At 42.2% G+C, this 20,768-nt stretch overlaps 1 protein-coding gene across 2 annotated transcripts in view; it reads left to right on the top strand.

Annotated features, from left to right (window-relative positions):
• The window catches only part of DNM3 (dynamin 3), a 533,795-nt gene that overhangs the window by 186,810 nt on the left and 326,217 nt on the right, over window positions 1–20,768 (top strand). For both annotated transcript variants that reach the window (XM_059147002.1, XM_059147003.1), the window contains exons 5-9: window positions 6,466–6,564; window positions 7,147–7,307; window positions 11,947–12,089; window positions 15,095–15,230; window positions 17,962–18,029. In XM_059147002.1, coding sequence (XP_059002985.1) covers window positions 6,466–6,564; window positions 7,147–7,307; window positions 11,947–12,089; window positions 15,095–15,230; window positions 17,962–18,029 — 607 coding nt within the window. The remainder of the gene's footprint in view (window positions 1–6,465; window positions 6,565–7,146; window positions 7,308–11,946; window positions 12,090–15,094; window positions 15,231–17,961; window positions 18,030–20,768) is intronic.

Genomic DNA, 20,768 nt, shown 5'->3' on the forward strand with positions numbered 1-20,768 from the left:
ATCAGAAGCAGGCAGAGAGGCAGGCAGGGTGAGGGAGCAGGCTCCCTGCTGAGCAGAGAGCCCATTGCGGGGCTTGATCCCAGAACCCTGGGATCATGACTTGAGCCAAAGGCAAAGGCTTTAACCCACTGAGCCACCCAGGCCCCCCTGGAACACCTTTTCATATACATACTTAACCATCTGTACATCTTTTTTAGCAAGGTGCCTCCTCAAATGTTTTACCCGTTTTTAAATCAGGTTGTTTGTTTTCTACCCTGTCTGAGGCACAAAGGGATTTTTTTCTCAGATATTCACTGTGAGAACCTGGGTGAGCTCCTGGAGACCAAACCCATAAGAAAATGGATGCTCCCTATGACTTGGACCTCCTAGACTTTTTAATTTACTGAGTTTCTAGAAATTCATCAGTTACAGTTTAGATTTTCCTGCTCAGGCACTGGTTCCCATAGGAATTCTTGCTTGTGTGTTTCGGCTTCCATAAATTGTGATTCCCTGAATTTACCTATCTGCCTATCCAAATTTGGGGAGCAGTGGTTTGTCCTGTAACCATACTTCTTTGAAGAATCTAAGAAGGATTGTTGATTCTTTCAGTTGTCCGCTTGTTAAGACATGGGCAACTTCAACTCTTATTATATGTTACACCAGAAAGTGGAAGTTCTGTTACTTAATTTTAAAACACAGGTTTATTATTTTCTCATTGTATCGATGAATTAAAGTGAACATATAACTTATTCTCCTGTTGGAAGTCTTTCGAGAGTTAAAGAGGATGCAGTTAATAATTATCTCAGACATCAAATATAAACTGTGACGACGATTACCCTATTGATGTGGTTACACCTGATGAGAAAATTAAAGATTTTATTTAGTTAGTTGTCAGAGAGAGAGAGAAAAAAGGCACAAGCACTGGGAATGACAGGCAGAGGGAGAAGTAGGTTCCCTGCTGAGCAAGAAGCCCAATGTGTGTCTCCATCCCAGGACCTGGGATCATGACCTGAGCCAATGGCAGAGGCTTAACCAACTGGGCCACCCTGTCATCACCTGATGAGGAAACTAATGTCTCGGAACTAATAAGGGGTACTGATGGGTTTGAACCCAAGCAATCTGATCCTTGAGTGAGTGCTGTTAGTCTCTATGCTATGTCAGAATCAGTTTGGACGTGCCTTATATGTCTTTTCAAGGACATTGTTGGGATTTATTAGCACTCATCATTATGGTCATTCTTTACTAAGAAACATAATTGAAACACAGTATCACACATTATTTATTAGCTCTTGGTTTATTTTTATTTTTATTTTCCTTTTAGTTGGAGGACAAGAATTTTATTAAATTACTCTTATTATTGTATATAACCTCTTCTAGATCTGGAAGTTGTTTTCTTTTTCAGAATTCTGGACTCAAAAGAGACATCCAGTTAATCTTTTGGTTCTATATGTGGATCAACAGGCCCAGATGATGTAACTGACTTGCCAAATAACAGACCTCATCACTTGTAGAATCTAGCTGAGATTGGGTGGCAGAAAAATATAGGGATTAAAAATGGAATTAGGTTGCCTGGATTCCACACCCTACAGGCTGTGCTTTTAGGGAAGCATGTTTTCCTCTCTAAATCTCATTTTCCTGATCCACATAATTGAGAAAATAGTAGTACCCATTTCATGGAGTTGTTTCAAGTCTATTCCCAGTACCTAGTCAGGACTCAATACATGGTCTCTATTATTATCTTTATCTGAGTCTCTAGGTTACTAGTGAAGTGCTTTTTAAAACATGTTTCCTTTGAATCGCTTAGGCAATGGCTTTTTGAGATTTGTCAGTGTAGGTCTCCAGTATGCCAGCAGGAGTTCTTTGATTATTTTAAGCTGCCTATTTGTATAATTAACATGAAAAGAAAATAATCTTCCTTGCTATTTCTGGTATACATCAATCATAGATTTCTCTGCCTTTGTAGAAATAAAGTAGTAAAGAAAATACTTTTAAAATTTAACTTTTATTTATATTAATATTATAAACATATGCAGCTTAAAAATCAGTCCCAAAGGCTTTTCTTTTTTTCTTTCTTTCTTTTTTTAATAAGATTTTATTTATTTATTTGACAGACAGAGATCACAAGTATGCAGAGAAGCAGGCAGAGAGAGAGGAGGAAGCAGGCTCCCTGCCGAGCAGAGAGCCTGATGTGGGGCTTGATCCCAGGACCCTGAGATCGTAACCCACACCTAAGGCAGAGGCTTTAACCCACTGAGCCACCCAGGTGCCCCAGTCCCAAAGGCTTTTAACAAAAACTGTCTGTCCCTTGCCCATTCCTCCTGACTCTTGATTACTAATTTCCAGAGGCTATCACTTTCAGCTTTCTTTTGGTGTTTACTTTCATATTTCTATGTAAATTGTTCATACTACTATTTCTTGATTTTTTATCTTTCGATTTTCACTTTTGACTTCCTACTGTAGAGAAGAATTTAACTGTCTTTTTTCTCCCATAACCACATATACTAACCTTACATATATACATGGACCCTCCTGTGTTCTACTAATATAAATACATTATATTTAAATAATTATAATTCTGAAAATATCATTCTCAGCTGAGCCCTGTGTAAATTTTGATTACATTTCCTTTCTTATATGATATTGCTGTCTTTGAGGTTGATAGCTTGTCTTTTTGTTTGTTTGCATAATCTTCTAAATATCCATCACCAGTGCATTCCCAGCCTCTCCTCTAGGAGTTGAAATCTCTTAATACCTTAAAAAATCTTAGGCATTAGGTGTTCTAGCACTTTCATTTTTTTTTTTTTTTTCTTAGTGGGGAAATACATCTCTTCAGTAATCTGTGTCTTCTCATTCAAATAGATATTGACTCTTCTGGCCTAGTACTGAGATCTACACCATCCTGGAAATACCCCCCCCCCTTTTATTTGTTATATTAAACTTTTTCTTCCTGTATCTCTTATTTACTTCTTTGTTAGTTTGCTTTCCTTGTTTGATGGAACCCATCTGTTAGTAGTTTCCAAAGAAAGAGAAAAGGAGGTAGAATATTTTGAGATTTTGCAGGTCTGAAAATATCATTTTCTACTGACACATTTATCGATAGTTTTGAATTCTAGGCTAGAAATAATGTTTTCCCTCAGAATTTTGAAAACAGCAATCTATTCAATTTTAGTTTCCAGTTTGTTGCTGGGAAGGATTTCCAAACCTTTTTTTGTCACTTTCTTTTCTTAACTTCTTCGGGAGCTTATTAGGATTTTTGATTTGTTCACAGTGTTTTGAAATCTTATACTGCTATGCCATATTGTGTGTCTGCTTCATATTATGTTGGACACTTGATGGGTTTATTCAATACATAATCTTTCACTTATAGAATATTTTCTTTACTAGTATGCCCCCCAGCTATTTCTGTTTCATCTTTTCTGTTTTCATAGAATGCCAATTATTCAGAAATTATATCTTCTAAATCATTTTTCTAGTGTTTTTTTTTTAAATATTTTATTTATTTATTTGACAGACAGAGATCACAAGTAGGCAGAGAGGCAGGCAGAGAGAGAGGAGGAAGCAGGCTCCCTGCTGAGCAGAGAGCCCGATGCGGGGCTGGATCCCAGGACCCTGAGATCACGACCTGAGCCAAAGGCAGAGGTTTAACCCACTGAGCCACCCAGGCATCCCTCTAGTTATTATTTTTTTTTTTTAAGATTTATTTATTTGAGAGAAAGAGAGAGTGAGATAGAAAGCAGGGGATGGGGAGAGGGACAGGGAGAAACAGAATCTCAAGTAGACTCTGCACTGGGTACAGAGCCCAACACAGGGCTGGATCTCACAACTCCAAGGTCATGACCTGAGCCAAAACCAAAAGTTGGATGCTTAACCAAATGAACTACCCAGGTGCCCCTATTTGTCTAGCTTATTTAAGCAAGTTTTCCTTTTCTATTATTTACTTCTATTTCTTTTTTTCTTTCTTTTTTTTTTTTTTTAAGATTTATTTATTTATTTATTTGACAGAGAGTGATCACAAGTAGACAGAGAGGCAGGCAGAGAGAGAGAGGAAGGGAAGCAGGCTCCCCGCCGAGCAGAGAGCGCTGTGTGGGACTCGATCCCAGGACCCTGAGATCATGACCCGAGCCGAAGGCAGCGGCTTGACCCACTGAGCCACCCAGGCGCCCCACTTCTATTTCTTTTGTTTTGCAGAAGAGTTTCTAACTTTGTACCCTGGCCATTCTACTAATATTTTTTAAAAAATTTCTACTCTCGTATTTTGTTAGTGAGAATTCCTTTTGTTTGAATGTTTCCTTTTATGACATTCTTTTCTTGTTCTATAGATGCAGTGACCTCTCGTTTCTCTCTGAGGATATTAATAAAAATAATAAAGTTTTCTTCTATGTTTTGTATTATCTTTGTTTCTTCAGTTCTGTTTTACAATATTTATTTGTTTTTGTCTCAGAGACTCTCCTTGGCTATCCATTCAAATTTCAAATAATTTTTTAAATTTTTATTTTTTATTGAAGTGTAGTTGACACACAATATTGTATTAGCTTCAGGTATACAACATAGTCCTTCTACAATTATATACATCTCAGTATGCTAAAATAAATAAGTCACGTATAGGGAATATAGTCAATAATATTTATATTATATTAATATAATAATAATTTTGCATGATAACAATTGGCAAACCTATACTTACTGATTTATATTTAAAAGTGAAATACTAACAGGAAACTCTATGTGGGTGTGCTTGACTAAATGAGTTACAGGCTACACAGTAGGATGATTTATTGGACTGTCTTAATTGGAGTTCCTCTGAATTTTAATATCTGTGTTTTCCTCTAATAATGGTTAATAAACCCAGACAGAATTTTTGCAATCTCCTGCTCGGGAGGTTAAATTCTACCAGCCAGCGTTTTCTTAAACTGGACTGGGCAGAGAGGTCTTGCTGTTCAGTATGTGGGATTTCATAATCACCCTCTTTTAAAACCTGATGCCCTCTGACTGGGCCAGGTGCCCATGAGGGCAGTTTTCCATAGTTCTGTGTTTCCAGAGAATAGACTGTGCGCTCTCCTGCTAGGTGGAGCTGGGGCGGCTCCCAGCGATGTTATCCATGGAAATCTCACTGCTTTCGCCCAGCGATCTTGTTGTCAGCCTCAACTGCCCCCACTACCGCCCATTATCGTCAGAGCTATTGGTGTTCCTGAACCTTTCCGAGAGGCTGTGATGGAAATGATCCCGCTTCTGGGCTTTGGCTGTTGGCTTTTTTGAATGCAGTTTTCCTCTCCCTAGTCTATCAATTTAGTTGGCAGTGATCCCGCTGAGCTTAGTCTCAGCGTTTTTCTTCCGTTCTCCATTTTCTTTGGCTTTCTTGATTTAAACCTTTTTTATTTTTAAAATTCTTTGTATTGCAAGAAGCAGTATATTGGTTAAAAGCATGGGCTCTGGACGCCTAGACCCACCCCTTGTATGACCCTGGAAAAACTACTTAATCTCTCTTTCTGCCTCAGTTTCCTCATCTTAAAAAAAATAGTTGGAGTCCTTTTTAAGAGCAAATGATTTAAGAGACATAAAGCATGCAAAAACCATAACTGGCCTAATAAATATTAGCCATTTTAGAGTGGTTTCAGGTAAAAAGATAAAGGTATGTGTTTAATTTATCATATCCAAAGAAATGCACTTAAAAATATGAATCACTAGGCAGATATTGTTCATTTCATCTAATACAGAAAACAGTGGACAAAGGTGAGGTATCTGATATGTTACATAAAATGTCTGAGTCTTTATATAGTTTTATTACTGAAAGGTATCTTGGTGACTATGGTCTCCAAGTCTTTATATTACAGATAGGAATACTGAGACCCAGAAAAAGAGGGCTAAGTGACTTGCCTCGAGACTAGAATCCAAGCACCAGGATTCTTCGTTTGGTCTTCGTTCCATTAAGTCATTTATCTTTTTCTAATGAACAGTGAATGCTGTGCAACTTGAAACTTTATTTTGGGGGATGACACTATCATATGCCTAAGTTTCTTCTTCTTATTTGTTTGTCAAGGGCTTAGAACTGAATCAATAATAAGCTTTGGTTTATGATACACTCTCTTCATTGGTCTTGCTTGTTTATTCATTTACAATAAGGTAATACATAAAAAAATTAAAGCACCCACATTGTGTCCAGTACCTTGGAGGAAAATGTGACATATATAATTTCCATGAACACGTGGTACCAAAATAAAGGCATGTATTTAGAATTATGGTGGTGATACACCTCTTGGTTATTTTCTCTCCGGAAGTGAAAGTCACCTTATGGATGCTACAACTCTCCTTCTCACCCGTCAGAGTCCCCCAGACTGGGGTAGCAGTGGACTCGAAAACAAAGTAAGACAGAGCGGAACAAAACAATGGCAGAAATATGAGTGCCTGCTGTTTAGCATTGGGACGTGCATGTCTCTAAAATTGCTTCGTCTTCTACAAGCTGTGTAATGCTGTTTGTTTTCCGTGCAGGGTTGCGAACCATCGGCGTCATCACCAAACTGGATCTTATGGATGAAGGAACAGATGCCAGGGACGTTCTAGAGAATAAGCTGCTGCCTCTCCGCAGGGGTAACGTATCACATCCTGTACGGGACTCCTTTGATGGCGTGGCGGAGAAACGATTGGGAAACTGATGGGAAGCTGGGTTTTATGCCTTCACAGCTGTGGGGAATGTATTTATGATTAATTACACTTTTTCGAGAATGGCATAATGTTCCCAAATGGTATATTAAAAATGATCCAAAGGGAGAACTCCTCCTTAAAATAACAGGAATAAGAAAACAGGAAAAGGAAGGAGTTTGAAGGCGGGTATAAATACGCATCATTGACTGCATGAATGTACCCTGTGCTATTGCAAGCGTGACTTACTCACTTGCCCACCATATAACAATACTGCAGAGGGACACACTGTATTAAAGTGCACAGAGCTTTTTAGGTCAAGAGACATTAATGTGTTACTGTTAAAGTGTCATTAGCCACCTCACCTCAGCCGGCCTTTGTTAAATACTGACGTCTCACACTGTTTTGTAAAGGGTTCAGTTCTTTAGCCCTTACAGATAAGTTTGCTTTTCTTCACAGCCTGGTGAGAGCCTTGAAATCTGTCCAGAATGAACAAGTGTCCCAAACCACATTGTATGTGCTCCGTTTCAGGTTATGTGGGCGTGGTCAACAGAAGCCAGAAGGATATAGATGGGAAAAAGGACATTAAGGCTGCCATGTTGGCCGAAAGGAAGTTTTTTCTCTCGCACCCGGCTTACCGACATATTGCTGATCGGATGGGGACCCCACACCTGCAGAAGGTCCTTAATCAGGTAAAGACGTTTTCTCGAACAACAGGAACAATTACGAAATGTGGAAGGGACTGTTGGAATTCATATGTCTCATTTTAATATTTATTGTTTCCAAATTAAGACATTCTGCTTTAATGATAGGAATTAAAAAGTGAATGTGAGTACTTAGTTGCACACTGTTACTATTCTCAGTGAGCAGAATCTATTTAATGATACTGAAAGTACACTGCTCAGAGCAGAAATACACTTCTTTAAGAACAGTGAATAAGGGTATATGTATCAGCAGCCATTTTACTCACAAGATGTAGTCATCTTAAGAAATTAGGGGTGCCTGGGGGCACCTGGGTGGCTCAGTGTGTTAAAGCCTCTGCCTTCGTCTCAGGTCATGATCCCAGGGTCCTGGGATTGAACCCCCCATTGGGCTCTCTGCTCAGGGAGGAGCCTGCCTCCCTCTCTCTCTCTGTGCCTGCCTCTGCCTACTTGTGATCTCTCTCCATCCGTCAAATAAATAAATAAAATCTTTTTAAAAATCATGAAAAAAGAAAGAAAGAAAGTAATTAGGGGCAACTGGGTGGCCCAGTTGCTAAGCATCTGCCTTCGGCTCAGGTTGTGATCCCAAGGTCCTGGAATGAGCCCCAAGTTGGGCTCCTTGCTCAATGGGGAGCCTGTTTCTCCCTCTCCTATTCCTCCTGCTTGTGTTCTGTCTCTAGCTGTCTCTCTCTCTCTCATTCAAATAAATAAATAAATAATCTTTAAAAAAAAAGAAATTATCGTTGTAAATCTCTGAAAGTTTGATTTCTTGGGATCTGTTTTGAAAATGTCAATCTGTAATGTTTAGGTTAGATTTCTTTTTAAAATTTCTTTATGGTTTTGTTTAGAATCAATTTGTTCCTTCATTTAAATTTTTAAAAATAACAAAGCCTTATAAGCAGTCATTGGTCTCCATTCATCTAAGTTTTTCCGGCTGACCCCTTTCCCCACATGGATGGACCTGGGCCTCCATCTTCTCACATTCCGTGCACTTACACCCTTCTTGAATAAAACCCCAGTGCCCTTACTTGGCTACATATTTTCCATCTCCTAGGGAAGTTAAGCATCATCCTCAGGGTATGTCGGGCCACTCCCTGAGTTGTGATCGTATTGACTCATGTGGTGAACAGCTTTTCTCACAAATAGAATCACAAGATACGCTTTAACTTTTATTTATAAACTTTAACAGTCAACCAATCAGACCGGTATTGAATGTCCTGATTGTTTGCTCCTAGAAATTATCAGTAGAGACTAACAATGTAGCAGGCTACTTGTGACATTGGACCTGAACCCTTTAGGCAGAGCAATGGAAGAAGTTTTAGAAAATAAGAAAGCAGGGGTATACTTCTATTTTAAGTGACATAATGCAAACTCATGTAAAGTTTGTTCTTTTCTTTTCTTTCTTTATTTGTTTATAATTTTTATATTTAATTTTTAAAATAATTTTTTATTAACATATAATGTATTATTAGACCCAGGGGTACAGGTCTGTGAATCACCAGGTGATTCACCAGTGCTGTGAATCACACTTCACAGCACTCACCAGTGCACACACCCTCCAAGTTCGTTCTTTTTAATTAAGGGTAGATGAGTATTTAAAAGCCATGACATGGTGCTATGGTTGTGTCCTTTCACAAACATGAATATATTTTAGAGAAGGAACTCTGGTTTGCCACACGAAGATCGTAATATTCTACCAATATATGTAGTTTTGTTGATTACTGCTTTCATGCCTGTATAGGTCTAAGAAAAATACAAACTGAAAAATTCTTAGGGAAAAATCACTAAGATGATTAGGAAGATAGAGATGGAAATAAATTAGGTTGTGAATACTAGAAAAGTAGAAAGAATGTGACTGGCCATTTGGTTATAGAAATGACCCCTAAATTATGAAATGACTAGATTCTGGTTGACTGAAAACTGAATGGACTTTGTACTGAAGAGCTCTCGTTTCTTGGATAATCAGTTTCTTTTTTTTTTTTTTTCAAGATTTTATTTATTTATTTGACAGAGAGAAATTACAAGTACACTGGGAGGCAGGCAGAGAGAGAGAGAAGGAAGCAGGCTCCCTGCTGAGCAGAGAGCCCGATGTGGGACTCGATCCCAGGACCCTGAGATCATGACCTGAGCCGAAGGCAGCGGCTTAACCCACTGAGCCACCCAGGCGCCCCAGTTTCTTTTTTATTGCTTCAGGGACCTCATACAGTTTGAAACTAGGGTACTTTCATGGTTGATTCAATGTGCACTGATACCTCTGGCCCTGAGGGACAGTTTCTATCGTGAAAACTGGAATAGAACATGACATTTTTGAGTCATGATGGCTGGAGGGCAGTGAATGAGGGAGTGGGATATGAGATGAATTTGGAGAAGTAGGCAGAGGCTGGATCTTGTAATATTTGTAGGCAAGTTAAAGATTTTTGTTCTTATCCTAAGAGTAGTGGGGAGTGAGTCATTTACGGCATCTGAGTAGGGGAATTACACAATCATAGCTGTGGATTAAAAATGATGATGGTGGTTCCAGATAAGAAGATTAGACCTGAGAAATTAGGAGTCAAAGGAAATGGTGGTAGCTTGGTCTTGATTAGGGCCAGTGAAGATGAAAAAAACCAGAATTGAGAAATGTTTAGGAAAAATCAAAAACTTGGTGGTAGATTAACTCTGGTGGATGATGGAGACGTGAAGTCAAGGATACGTTCCAAGTTCCCGTATTGTTATGAAGTCGCCGAGATGGAGAATCCCGAAAGCAAGATTAGGTGTTTGATTTCAGACTTGCTGAGGCTGAGGTTTCATTGGCACATCTAAGAGGAGTCAAGTCCATGGTCTAATATGTGTGCCTGCTGGAAAGATAAGTCTCGTCTGTAGATAACACATTGGTAGCCACAGGCACTTGAATATTTATTAAAGCCATGAGTGGAATAAGGTTACTTTAGGAGGAACAGAGAGTGAACAAAGAAGAAGGTTAAGACTCAGCTTCAAGGAATATCGTTATTTACAGGTCTGGTGGAGGGGGATGCCAAGCAAAGGAGATCTACAAGGTTTATCTGAAAGGTTAGGAGAAAAATGAGAGGAACTAGGGTCACAAAAGCCAAGGAAAGAACTGTTTCAGAAAGCCAAGAGTGGCCCACAGTGTTGCTTTTGCTGTTGAGATACCTGAGAAGGAAAAGGTGGAAACCATGTGCTTTTATCATTTACCACTCACATGGCGGACAGGTAGCCGCTGGTTTCTCATGGTCACTGTTGCTCTTCAACTTGGGGGTTTGTGAGGTTGATGCTGGGAATGCCGTCCTCCCCATGCTTTTGTTTCCTGCTTCAGAGCCATAGCATAGCATGCTGGGAAGTAACATAAGTCATAACTGTGGGCAAAGGTCTAATAAGGTTGTGAACTATTACATTTAAATAACTGTAGTGAATAGATATAGTCAGGTAACCTCCAGTAAACACAAAAGTGATTTAGAATGATTTCTGCAGTCAGTCTGGGTTTTTATTCCCCTTTTAACATGTTTCCTTTTCATGTATTTCTGTGAAGTTTACATTTTCCTTCTTTTGATTCCAGTTTACTCCTTAACCAGTTCAAGAAGATTATCTTTTTTATTCTTTCTTTCTTTCTCTCCCTCTCTTTTTAAAAGATTTTACTTATTTGACACACAGAGAGAGAAATCACAAGTAGGCAGAGAGGCAGGCAGAGAGAGGGGGGGAAGCAGGCTCCCCGCTGAGCAGAGAGCCCGCTGTGGGGCTCGATCCCAGGACCCTGAGACCATGACCTGAGCCAAAGGCAGAGGCTTAACCCACTGAGCCACCCAAGCGCCCATTTTTTTTCTCTTTTAGTTCAGACTTTTGTTTAACTGCATTGTGATAGAAAGAACGTAAGGCAGAGAGCGAGCCAATCTGGGTTTACATCTACCTTTGTTCTTAATTAAGCGTGTACTCATAGACTGTCTCTTGGAGAATTTTTTATCCTGCTGAGCTTGACGTGCCAGCAGACGATCTCAGGGGAATTGCCAAGTGGATGGTAAAGCAGAGATGTCCAGAGCAGAGCGAGCGAGAGAGCGAGCTTTCCTTCGCTGGTCAGGGAGCTTTCGAGCGCACCCTCCCGAAGTCGTAAGCCAGTGAGCCACCACCGCTGGACTGGGGCCGAGAGGCGGGGCAAGTAGAAGCTCCCGTCTGAGCTGCAGAATGGAGGGGACATGAGCAGGTGCCACGTACCTACAAGTTCCACTAGTTTTGGGTCCCGAAACTTCCGGCAGCACCTGTAACTCTAGCTTCTGCATTTCTAACCGCATTCTAACCCAAGGCTCCCTTCTGCAGTCTAGGTAATCAGATAACTTGGTCCCTCCTCTAGTGTTATTAGGCAGCCTCTGATAATGTCAGTGCATTTTGACAGGGTATCTCCAGCCCGTCATGAAGGGGTAGCCCAAGTGAGGGGCCTCATTTGAAGAGTTTGGAGCATCTCCCTAAGGCCAGGAGAGAGCCGGGGTTCCTTCTCATGATTGACCTACATAGTCATTCTCAAATGTATACACGTGCATGATTTCTAAATTTTAAACATTAGGAAAACAAGGAAGGTCAATTTTTGTTTCGTGAGTTGATCTTTAATCTGTTATAGCTATACAATCTGTTTTGTTTTATTTAGCAACTTACCAACCACATTCGGGACACCCTCCCAAACTTCAGGAACAAACTGCAGGGACAACTGCTGTCCATCGAGCATGAAGTGGAAGCCTACAAGAACTTCAAGCCGGAAGACCCCACCAGGAAGACCAAGGCTTTGCTGCAGTGAGTCCCTCTTGCCCTCCCCTTGCTCCACGCCTGAAACGAATTCTTCTCTTTGCTTGGCCTCCGTCTCTTCGTCGTGCTGTTTTCTAGGTTTAACAGAAGAAGCAAGTAAGGTGTACAAGACTTTGTGTGTTACATAGCAGCCCCAAGGCTTTTGTGTTCTTGAAGAATCATTGTTAGTCTTACTCTGTTACCACAGATTGAACCAACTGTCCATCCCCATGCCCAGTTTCCTTGTGCTTGTATCATTGGATTCCGTAAATGAGTCAAACCCATAGTGATAACTCAGCAGGGTGTTTCCCCTTAATCTTTAGTAGTAGATGAAGCTCTTGTTGAACATGTTGTCTGTCTTGTACAACTGTTTCGACAGATGTCATTCGTACTTACTACCTTCTTACGTCTATGATTTCATGTGATTTAGCTGTGTACATTTTTCAGCGGAATGAGACCCAAGGCTTTAATAATTAAAGTATGGACAGTAAAGCCACATTTAAGTATCGTTTACCCTTTTTGGTAATGATTTTAATGTAGCTCTTTAAAAACACTAATGTGAGAACTGCCAAGTATCTTTTTACTCCTCTGTATCCCTGAGAGGTCCTGGGTAGGACAGCAGAGTTGGTAGAGAATTGCCAGCTCCTTCTTTTATCTCTCTTCCATGTGTCATCCCCTTCCAGCTCCATTTGTCCTGTCCCTGTACTGTGACTTACCGCCATCCCTCTCAAACCGAAGACCCTCTGCCCAGCTGATATTCTGGGAAGCCCTAAGTCCATTTCCAGAGATGATGCTTCCCATCTCTTGCGGTCCCTTTCCTCCTGTACAGCCTTGCAATCAAGATGCCCTTAATTTGGTGTTCAAAATACATGACAAAATTCCTTTCTTTGTGGAGCTATTTCTAAATGCTCAAATTATGTAAGTAAAAATTCAATGTAACATCTAATGTTTCCCACTTAAAAATACAGAATCATACAGAGAAAAGGGTTTTTTCTTGGATTCAACTCTTTCCTAGTTTATCTTTTCCTTTTTATTCTTGGCTTTGGTTATGCTCCTATAAAAACTCTTCAAGTTACAGAGAAAAGAAAGCTATTTCTGTTTAGGTCCTCGGTCATCATTGTAACATCCAACTGAAACCACTCTCCTTACAAATACTAGGCTTGCCTCTGTGACTCCATTGGATTCAAATTACAGAATTTTCCACATCCGGATCTTCCCTAGCAGGGGGCCTGATCAGCTCCTTCCTTTCTCCCTCTGTCCCTTTCTTTTTTCTTTCTTCCCTCCTTTCTGCCTGCCTCTCTTCTTGCCTCTCATCTCTTTGTGTTCGACTTGGTGTCTGACTCTGTGCTATCTACCGGCGATTCAACGACGACTAAGACTTTTGCCCTCAAGAAGAGGCCACAGTAGAGCAAGGGAGACAGATATATAAGCAACTAACTGTGTTAAAATCTGATAAATGCTATGTTTCTGGGAAGTGTAAACTGTTGTTGGAGGCCAGATGAGGAGGCAGTTACAGGTGAGGAAGGTTGTGAGTTCACAGAGGAAAATATACTTTTCCTCTGAAAAGGAGAAACTAACATATGGGGGGAGGGTAGCAGGCGGAAGAGGAGGACAAGAGAATAATATGAAATTGTTCGCAGCTCGTTTCAGTGGGGCCGGGGACTGGAGTGTATGCTGGAGGTAAATTTCCTGAAATTTTCCAGTGTTTCGGTGCTTTCTCATGTATGTTACCTTGTCAGGTGGTTAAAAATTAGATGAACATGGGTGTATGCATAAACACAGCTACATCAAATTGTGTTCTGGGTTTTCTGGCCTGATTTGCCATTGTAATTCATCCACGATTTTGATGAAAGAGAATAAAAGATACGAGTCTTAGATGGTTTGAATTTTTTTCTGTTGACTTTCAAATTTGAAAGTAGTATGAGCGTGCCAAAATTAGAATTTCTACATCTAGCAGTCGAACATGCAAGTAGGTTGTTCTTTTCTCCCTGTTACTTATCTCTTTGGTTTTTACCAACTACCTTAAGGTAACTCATTCCTTCGTTGAAGTTACTCAGTACCTCTCCTATATTGGCCGGGGCGGGGGGTGGGGGCAGCAGGGAAATAAAGTGTGTGGCGCCTGCCCTTCGGGGAACGAGGGTGGTGGACCCCGCCAAGTGCTGCGCTGCCTGGAAGCTGGAGGACCGAGGAAAATGCGCCGAAGGAACCAGGTGCTCTGAGTGGTGGTGGCAGACAGGACCGTGGAAAGCTTCCTGGAATGAGTAATGCTTGAAACGAGTCTCGAGTGCAGATAAGAGTTAGCCAGGCAAGGAAGCAGGGTGCAGAAAGAATGGCGTTCTGAGCAGAAACCGTGGAGAAGCACAGAGGCGTGGTGCACGTAGGGGACTGCGGATGGCTTCTTTCCAGCTGGCCGGGAGGGCGAATGGGGGTGAGGGGTGACAGACGGAGCATCCAGGGCCAGACCACGGAGAACCTTGTGTGATGGGTTAAGGAGTTTTATTACCCAGTTGTGAGAAATCATTGAAAAACAAGGCTAGAGCTAGTTGGAGAGGGGGGTGGGGGTCCCCAGTTTGCTTGTCTGTGATGCTGGGGGCAGGGCCGGGGGAAGCAGGCAGAGCAGGAGGGAGGGGTTGACACACTAGGCGAGTGTGTGAGCTCATAGGAACCGAGGAGCGTTTTGACTCTTCTCTGTCCAGTTTCATTGTTTAATTTTAATTCCTAATTGAAATATTTTAAAATACCACTTTATGGTTTCAACTAAATGGACAGAATGCACCAAATGACACAGCTACTTATGATATGTGTTTTAATTAACTGCCTAAAATAAATCTTAGTAACATGTATGTCCTATAATTACACTTTTGAGTGCTGCATGGTGCGCACTGTTCATTCTGCCAGTAGGTGCCACTAAGAACACTCGGAAAAGGATTCTAAGGGCTCGCGTAGTAAATTAAAATGAGAGATACAAAGCCTTATGACTGTAGCTTGAACTCCCTTCTCTTTCACAATTACAGGATGGTTCAGCAGTTTGCTGTGGACTTCGAGAAGAGAATCGAAGGGTCAGGGGACCAAGTAGATACCCTGGAGCTCTCGGGAGGGGCTAAAATCAATCGTATATTTCATGAACGCTTTCCTTTTGAGATAGTCAAGGTTTGTACCAAAAGTTATTTTTTCCCTCTTTTCACTTCATTTCGTTTCCATGTCCTGGTCTCTGTAACTGTTCGTGAAACGTCATGGGAGTGATATAGGACTCAGATAGGTCTTTGAGTAAAAATCTTCATGCGCAGGTGATGAAATTTAGGAGAGAAGTATTTTCTGATGGTTCTGGTTTTATTTATTTAATGGGGTCTAACAACATTTCAAATTATTTCACCAAATGCTAATTGAGTTCCTATGAAGTTTATTTGTTGTCTAATTAATTTGAAAATATTTCTTGAATACCTGTTCTGTGCCAAACTTCCAGGTGCCACTGATGAAGACAGGCACTGTCTGGTGGGGTTAGGCAGAGAATTTTACAAATAGACAAAGTAAGAAAATACCAAATGTCATTATGTAACATAATGTTAGCCAGAGGGGTTGCATGAACCACTTCTTTTTTTTTAATTTTTTTTTTAAGGTTTATTTGTGAGAGAGAGAGAGAGAGAGAGAGAGAGACAGCAGGAGTGGGAGGGGCAGAGGAAGAGGGAGAGAGAGAATCTCAAGCAGGCTCCCTGCCGAGTGCAGAGTCCTATGAGGGGCTTAATCCCAGGACCCTGAAATCATGACTGGAACTGAAACCAAGGGTCAGATGCTTAACTGTCTGTGCCACCCAGGTGCCCCAAGTGAGCCACTTTTTTTTTTTTTTAAAGATTTTATTTATTTATTTAACAGAGAGAGAGAGATCACAAGTAGGCAGAGCAGCAGGAAGAGAGGAGGGGAAGCAGGCTCCCTGCTGAGCAGAGAGCCTGATGTGGGACTCGATCCCAGGACCCTGAGACCATGACCTGAGCCGAAAGCAGAGGCTTAACCCACTGAGCCACCCAGGCGCCCCGTGAGCCTTTTGATAGAGTGTTTCAGACAAGGTCCCTCTGAGTAGCGGACATTGAAAGCTTGACCAGAATCGCATGAAGAGGTTGAGGTGAGGACCTTGGGGAAGAGGGTCGTTCAAGGTAAGCAGCCGAGGGTGAGGCCCTGCACAAGCGTCTGTACCATGGGTAGAGAACAGATGAGGCTGGTGCAGAGCAGATGAAGGGGGAGAGGGGTACTCCGTGCATTCAGAGCAGGGATGCCCAGTTAATGCAGGGCCTTTCCGGTTCGCTGAGGTGTTCACATATACTCATGAGAAGTTAGAGGAGAGTTTTAAGAAAAGTTGTGGCCTGATTTGGTGGATGATTTTAAAAGAACACTCTGCAGACTGGATCCTAGAGGGGCAAGAGTTGATTCAGGGACACAAGGTGAGTTAAACAATAGGGCCAGAGCAGGAGTGAACCCACTTTCCATGGGCCCTAAAATTTATACAGTCGGGAGGGACAGACTTAAAGAAGAAGAATACAAAATTACAAACACACAGTTAGGCATAGGGTCTTGGAAGGTGTTTCTGTTAAGAGAGAAGCCCTGAACTTAGCTTCACAGTAAAGATGCCCCAGAAGAGAAGATGGAGACAGTGGTTGGGTCTGTGGGTCAGTAGGGCTTGGATTGATGTGGGGGATACAAGAAAGAAAATTCAAGATGACTCCTAAGGCTTTGGTTTGTACGGCAGCAAATGCTAGTGGCTATTGGTTATTAGATGAGGGAAACTGAGCAAAAGCTGAGTTTGTGTAGAGTTTTACTTTGGCTCTGCTTAGGTTGGCTTACCGATTATGTGGCCAAGGAGTATTAGGGACTCTGCTCCTTGCTTCACATACAGAGGAGGGTGCTTATGTCTCGGTGTGGGAGGTGAATGGGTAAACAGATACTTTCATTAAAATGTGCTAAGTAAAGTGATAAATTTCAGCACAGGGTGCTATGGAAACACAGCCTACGGACCCGAATCCCAGCCTGAGTGCGTGAGGGAGCCTGGCTTCTGAGCTGGGTTTAGAAGGGTGAGCAGCTAGTCAAGCAGGAGGGGCTCGAGGGAGGGTGTTGGGGCCTGGGCTTGTTCCAGATCAAGAAGGAGGAACAGTAAAAGCTGAGCTGTGGCCCACAGGGTGTGGGCAGGAAACCAAAGCACTTAATTGTTCTACAGTATGAAGTGTGAGAGGGGAGGTGCATAGACAGTGATACTGGAGGGCCAGATCTCAGAAGTCAGGGGCTGAACCAGCTGGGCTCTTGATACCTTTTTAGGTCTAAGCTCCATGACATTTTGATCCTAATTCCAAATAGCTTTAAAGTACCTAGAACTTCTGGGAAGTTTTTATGCAGTCATCCATCCTGCGTTGGATTGGTAAAATATTATTAATTTCCTCTCGTAAAGAGGCCTTGAATGCAGGTGGTTAAAGTGGCCAGAGAGAAAAGACAGCCATTGTTAGTCCGAGCACAGCTGGACCACTGTTGCATGTCAGGCGACACTCTTATTTATGCATTTGTCTCTGAATACATTCACTACATGCAGCAGAAGAATGGAGAATTGTGTATTTCAAGTGAATGGACAGATTTATGTCCAGAAGGCATCCTTTATGCACAGCGCGCCTGTCTGTAATAGAGTTAAAATCCACTACACGAAAACTCCCAGAAATCCCCAATGTTCTGTGTTGCCTTGAACTTTATATAAACAGATGATTTGACCATCTGGGTTTAGGTTAGGAAAGACATGAGTATCCATTTATTAATAATGAAGTCAAGTTCTTCTCATTTTTTAATATTCAACAATATTGTTATTCAAAGGAATTACGTGTCATGACTGTGGCTCGTTTCGTATCTGCAGATGGAGTTCAATGAGAAGGAGTTGCGAAGAGAAATAAGCTACGCAATCAAAAACATTCATGGTATCAGGCAAGTGATTCACATTTTCCTTATCTTGGTTCAGACTACTACAAGAAAATTAATGTTTATAAGTGGCTGGTGAAGTAGCCTTTCATCATCAGAGCAGGGTAGAGCATGGAGGTGGGAAGAAGAAATAGGAGACTCTCACTTGAGTTTAATGGTAATTTCCTGTATTGTCATACTCGCAAAAGAAACCTTTTCAATTAAAAAAAGGAGAAACACTTCCTGCGCTCAGAGCACTGCTCTGTGCAGTTAGGGACTTGCCAGTGAGCAGGACCCTGTTCTCCAGAGCCTTGTGTTTTAGGGACGGAGGCCTGACCTGCGCATGAGGAATCCTTCCTTACCCAGAGACATGGCAGAGAAATTTCGGCGGCAGTTGGGGAGGAAGATTGGGAAAGACGAATGCAGGTGGTGACCTTTGAGTTGAACCTTGCCTGCAGAGAGAACGAGAACCATTTCAACAGGCGACGGTGTGCTGTGTATTTACATGCGCGTGCGTGTGTGCGAGACACGAGAGGCTGGGAATCGTTGAGGGGAGAGGGTGAGAGAAAGGGCTTGAGGCGGAAGGATTAGTGTGAGCCAAGCCCGTGGGTGGGGAGGCGCAGGAGGGGCTCGTGGAGCGCAGAGTCACGCACTTCACCGGACAGGAGAGCAGTGGACGTGAGGCTGCCAGGGGAGCTTGTCCTTTGGGAGGAAATTTGTGTGAATTTTCCCTTGTATAAAATGGGGGCATTCTTTTTTTTTTTTTTTTTTTTTAATTTTTTTTTTTAAGATTATTTATTTATTTATTTGTCAGTGATGGAGAGAGAGCGAGCAAGCACAGGCAGACAGAGAGGCAGGCAGAGGCAGAGGGAGAAGCAGGCTCCCTGCCAAGCAAGGAGCCCGATGTGGGACTCGATCCCAGGACGCTGGGATCATGACCTGAGCCGAAGGCAGCTGCTTAACCAACTGAGCCACCCAGGCGTCCCAAATGGGGGCATTCTGATTGACTTTTTCTTTTTTCACTATGTTATGTTAGTCACCATACAGTACATCATGAGTTTCTGATGTAGCGTTCTGTGATTCATTGTGTAGAACATCCACTGCTCATTTACTTTCTTTAAAGCACTTATGGTAAGAAAAAAAATGAACTTAAAACACACATTTCTTGAGTTCGGGAACAGAATTTAATGGAGCTTGTATTGAATGTCCTGAATTTAAGGCACTGACCTTAGGTTGCCTACTTCATAGGTGATCTTCCCTGGAGGAGGCGTCCCCTGTCTGTTGGCCACTGTACCTTGGCTTCTGCCACAGGTCAAGACAAGAGTGTTTTGGGAGCAGAGCCTGAGAGGGCAAAGTTTGACGCTGAGTGTACACGTGAAAGGAGTTATGACATTTAAATCTCTCTCCTCTTAACATTCACACAGCCTGCTCTGCGTGTTGCAAATAGGATAGGTCAACACACATTCACAAAGTAAAGGGGAGAAAACCTTCTGTAACCAAATCTAGTCTTTTTCTGACTGTCAGTAGGATTTCTAATTTCCCTATTTATTCTATTCTGTCTCCCCCGAATCTCGGATACATTCGGTATAGAAACGGTGTCTTGCTCTTGAGCTGGGCATGGCTGGTATTCAAACATGTCCGTCTGATGAGTGCTGTGAAACCAAATCACATTTTTTGGGTCAGGAAGCATTTTTTATGGACTTACTTTACTGTAAAAGTAAAATACAGTATTTTTACTTGGCTTTTAAAACTTACCAGATACATTTTTGCTGAACGTAATTGCAAAAGCTCAGTAATTCCGTTCTGAAGATTTCTGATTTACATGCATACCACAAGAAGAGATGGGTTGCTATTTATTATTCTGGAATTAATTTGCCTGTAAGATGATAAGAAGGGCACAGTGTCCTGAGAATAAGACATACTTATGGCGTGAGTGCTTAGGCTCTTAAAGACACTTAATAGGAAACGTTTTGTTTCTGGTTGATTGTTAGGTATTTGAGTAACAGAAGCCATCTTTGTCCCCTGCGGACCTACTCATCCTTTGCTCTGGAGGCACCTCGTGCCAGTAGGGAGCAAGGGAGGAAGACAGTCCTTGTGGGGCGAGCAAAGATAAGTGCAGGAACGACCTTTCTACCAGGGTAGTAATGGGACAGGCATGCTCAGACCACCGCAATGCAAAATAGGATGTTGGGGTTCAGAGAAGGAAGACCTTGTCCGTGGCGGGACCGGAGAAGGCGAGCTGGAGGAAGTGGCTGCTTTTGATCTGGGCTTTGAAGCACAGGTGGGACTTGGACGGGCTGAAAGTGTGGGGAGGGCGAAGTGAACCTCATGGACAGAGGCGCAGACAGAAAACGTTAGTGTGAGTGTGTTTGTGGAAGGGCCAGTGGTTGGGTTTGGCGGAGACATGGGGTGCCTGAGAGAGAGGAGGCAAATGACTGAAGAGGAAGGTTAGGGTCAGACAGGGAGATTTCTCCTGTTAGCCCCAACAGTGTGGATTCCGGTCTGCGTCCGAGGTGGAGAGACTGCGTGTTCTAATACGGTACGATCACTACGGTGAGACAGAGGGGCGCGTGTAGGCTGCCGCCGAAGGACATGACGAGAAGGAACTAGAATAAAGCTGCTGGAAGGGAAGTATGAGAGAAATTTCCTACAGGAGGCCCCGCAGAGTTGAGCGGTGAAGGAGCAAAGTTAAAGGAGGAGGAGAAGAGGGAGGGAGAAGGGCCTCGGGTGGGAAGGATCAGGCACCAGGGTCTGGGGCCTACGGGG

Source organism: Mustela lutreola, chromosome 14 (genome assembly GCF_030435805.1).
Source record: "Mustela lutreola isolate mMusLut2 chromosome 14, mMusLut2.pri, whole genome shotgun sequence".
NCBI lineage: Eukaryota > Metazoa > Chordata > Mammalia > Carnivora > Mustelidae > Mustela > Mustela lutreola.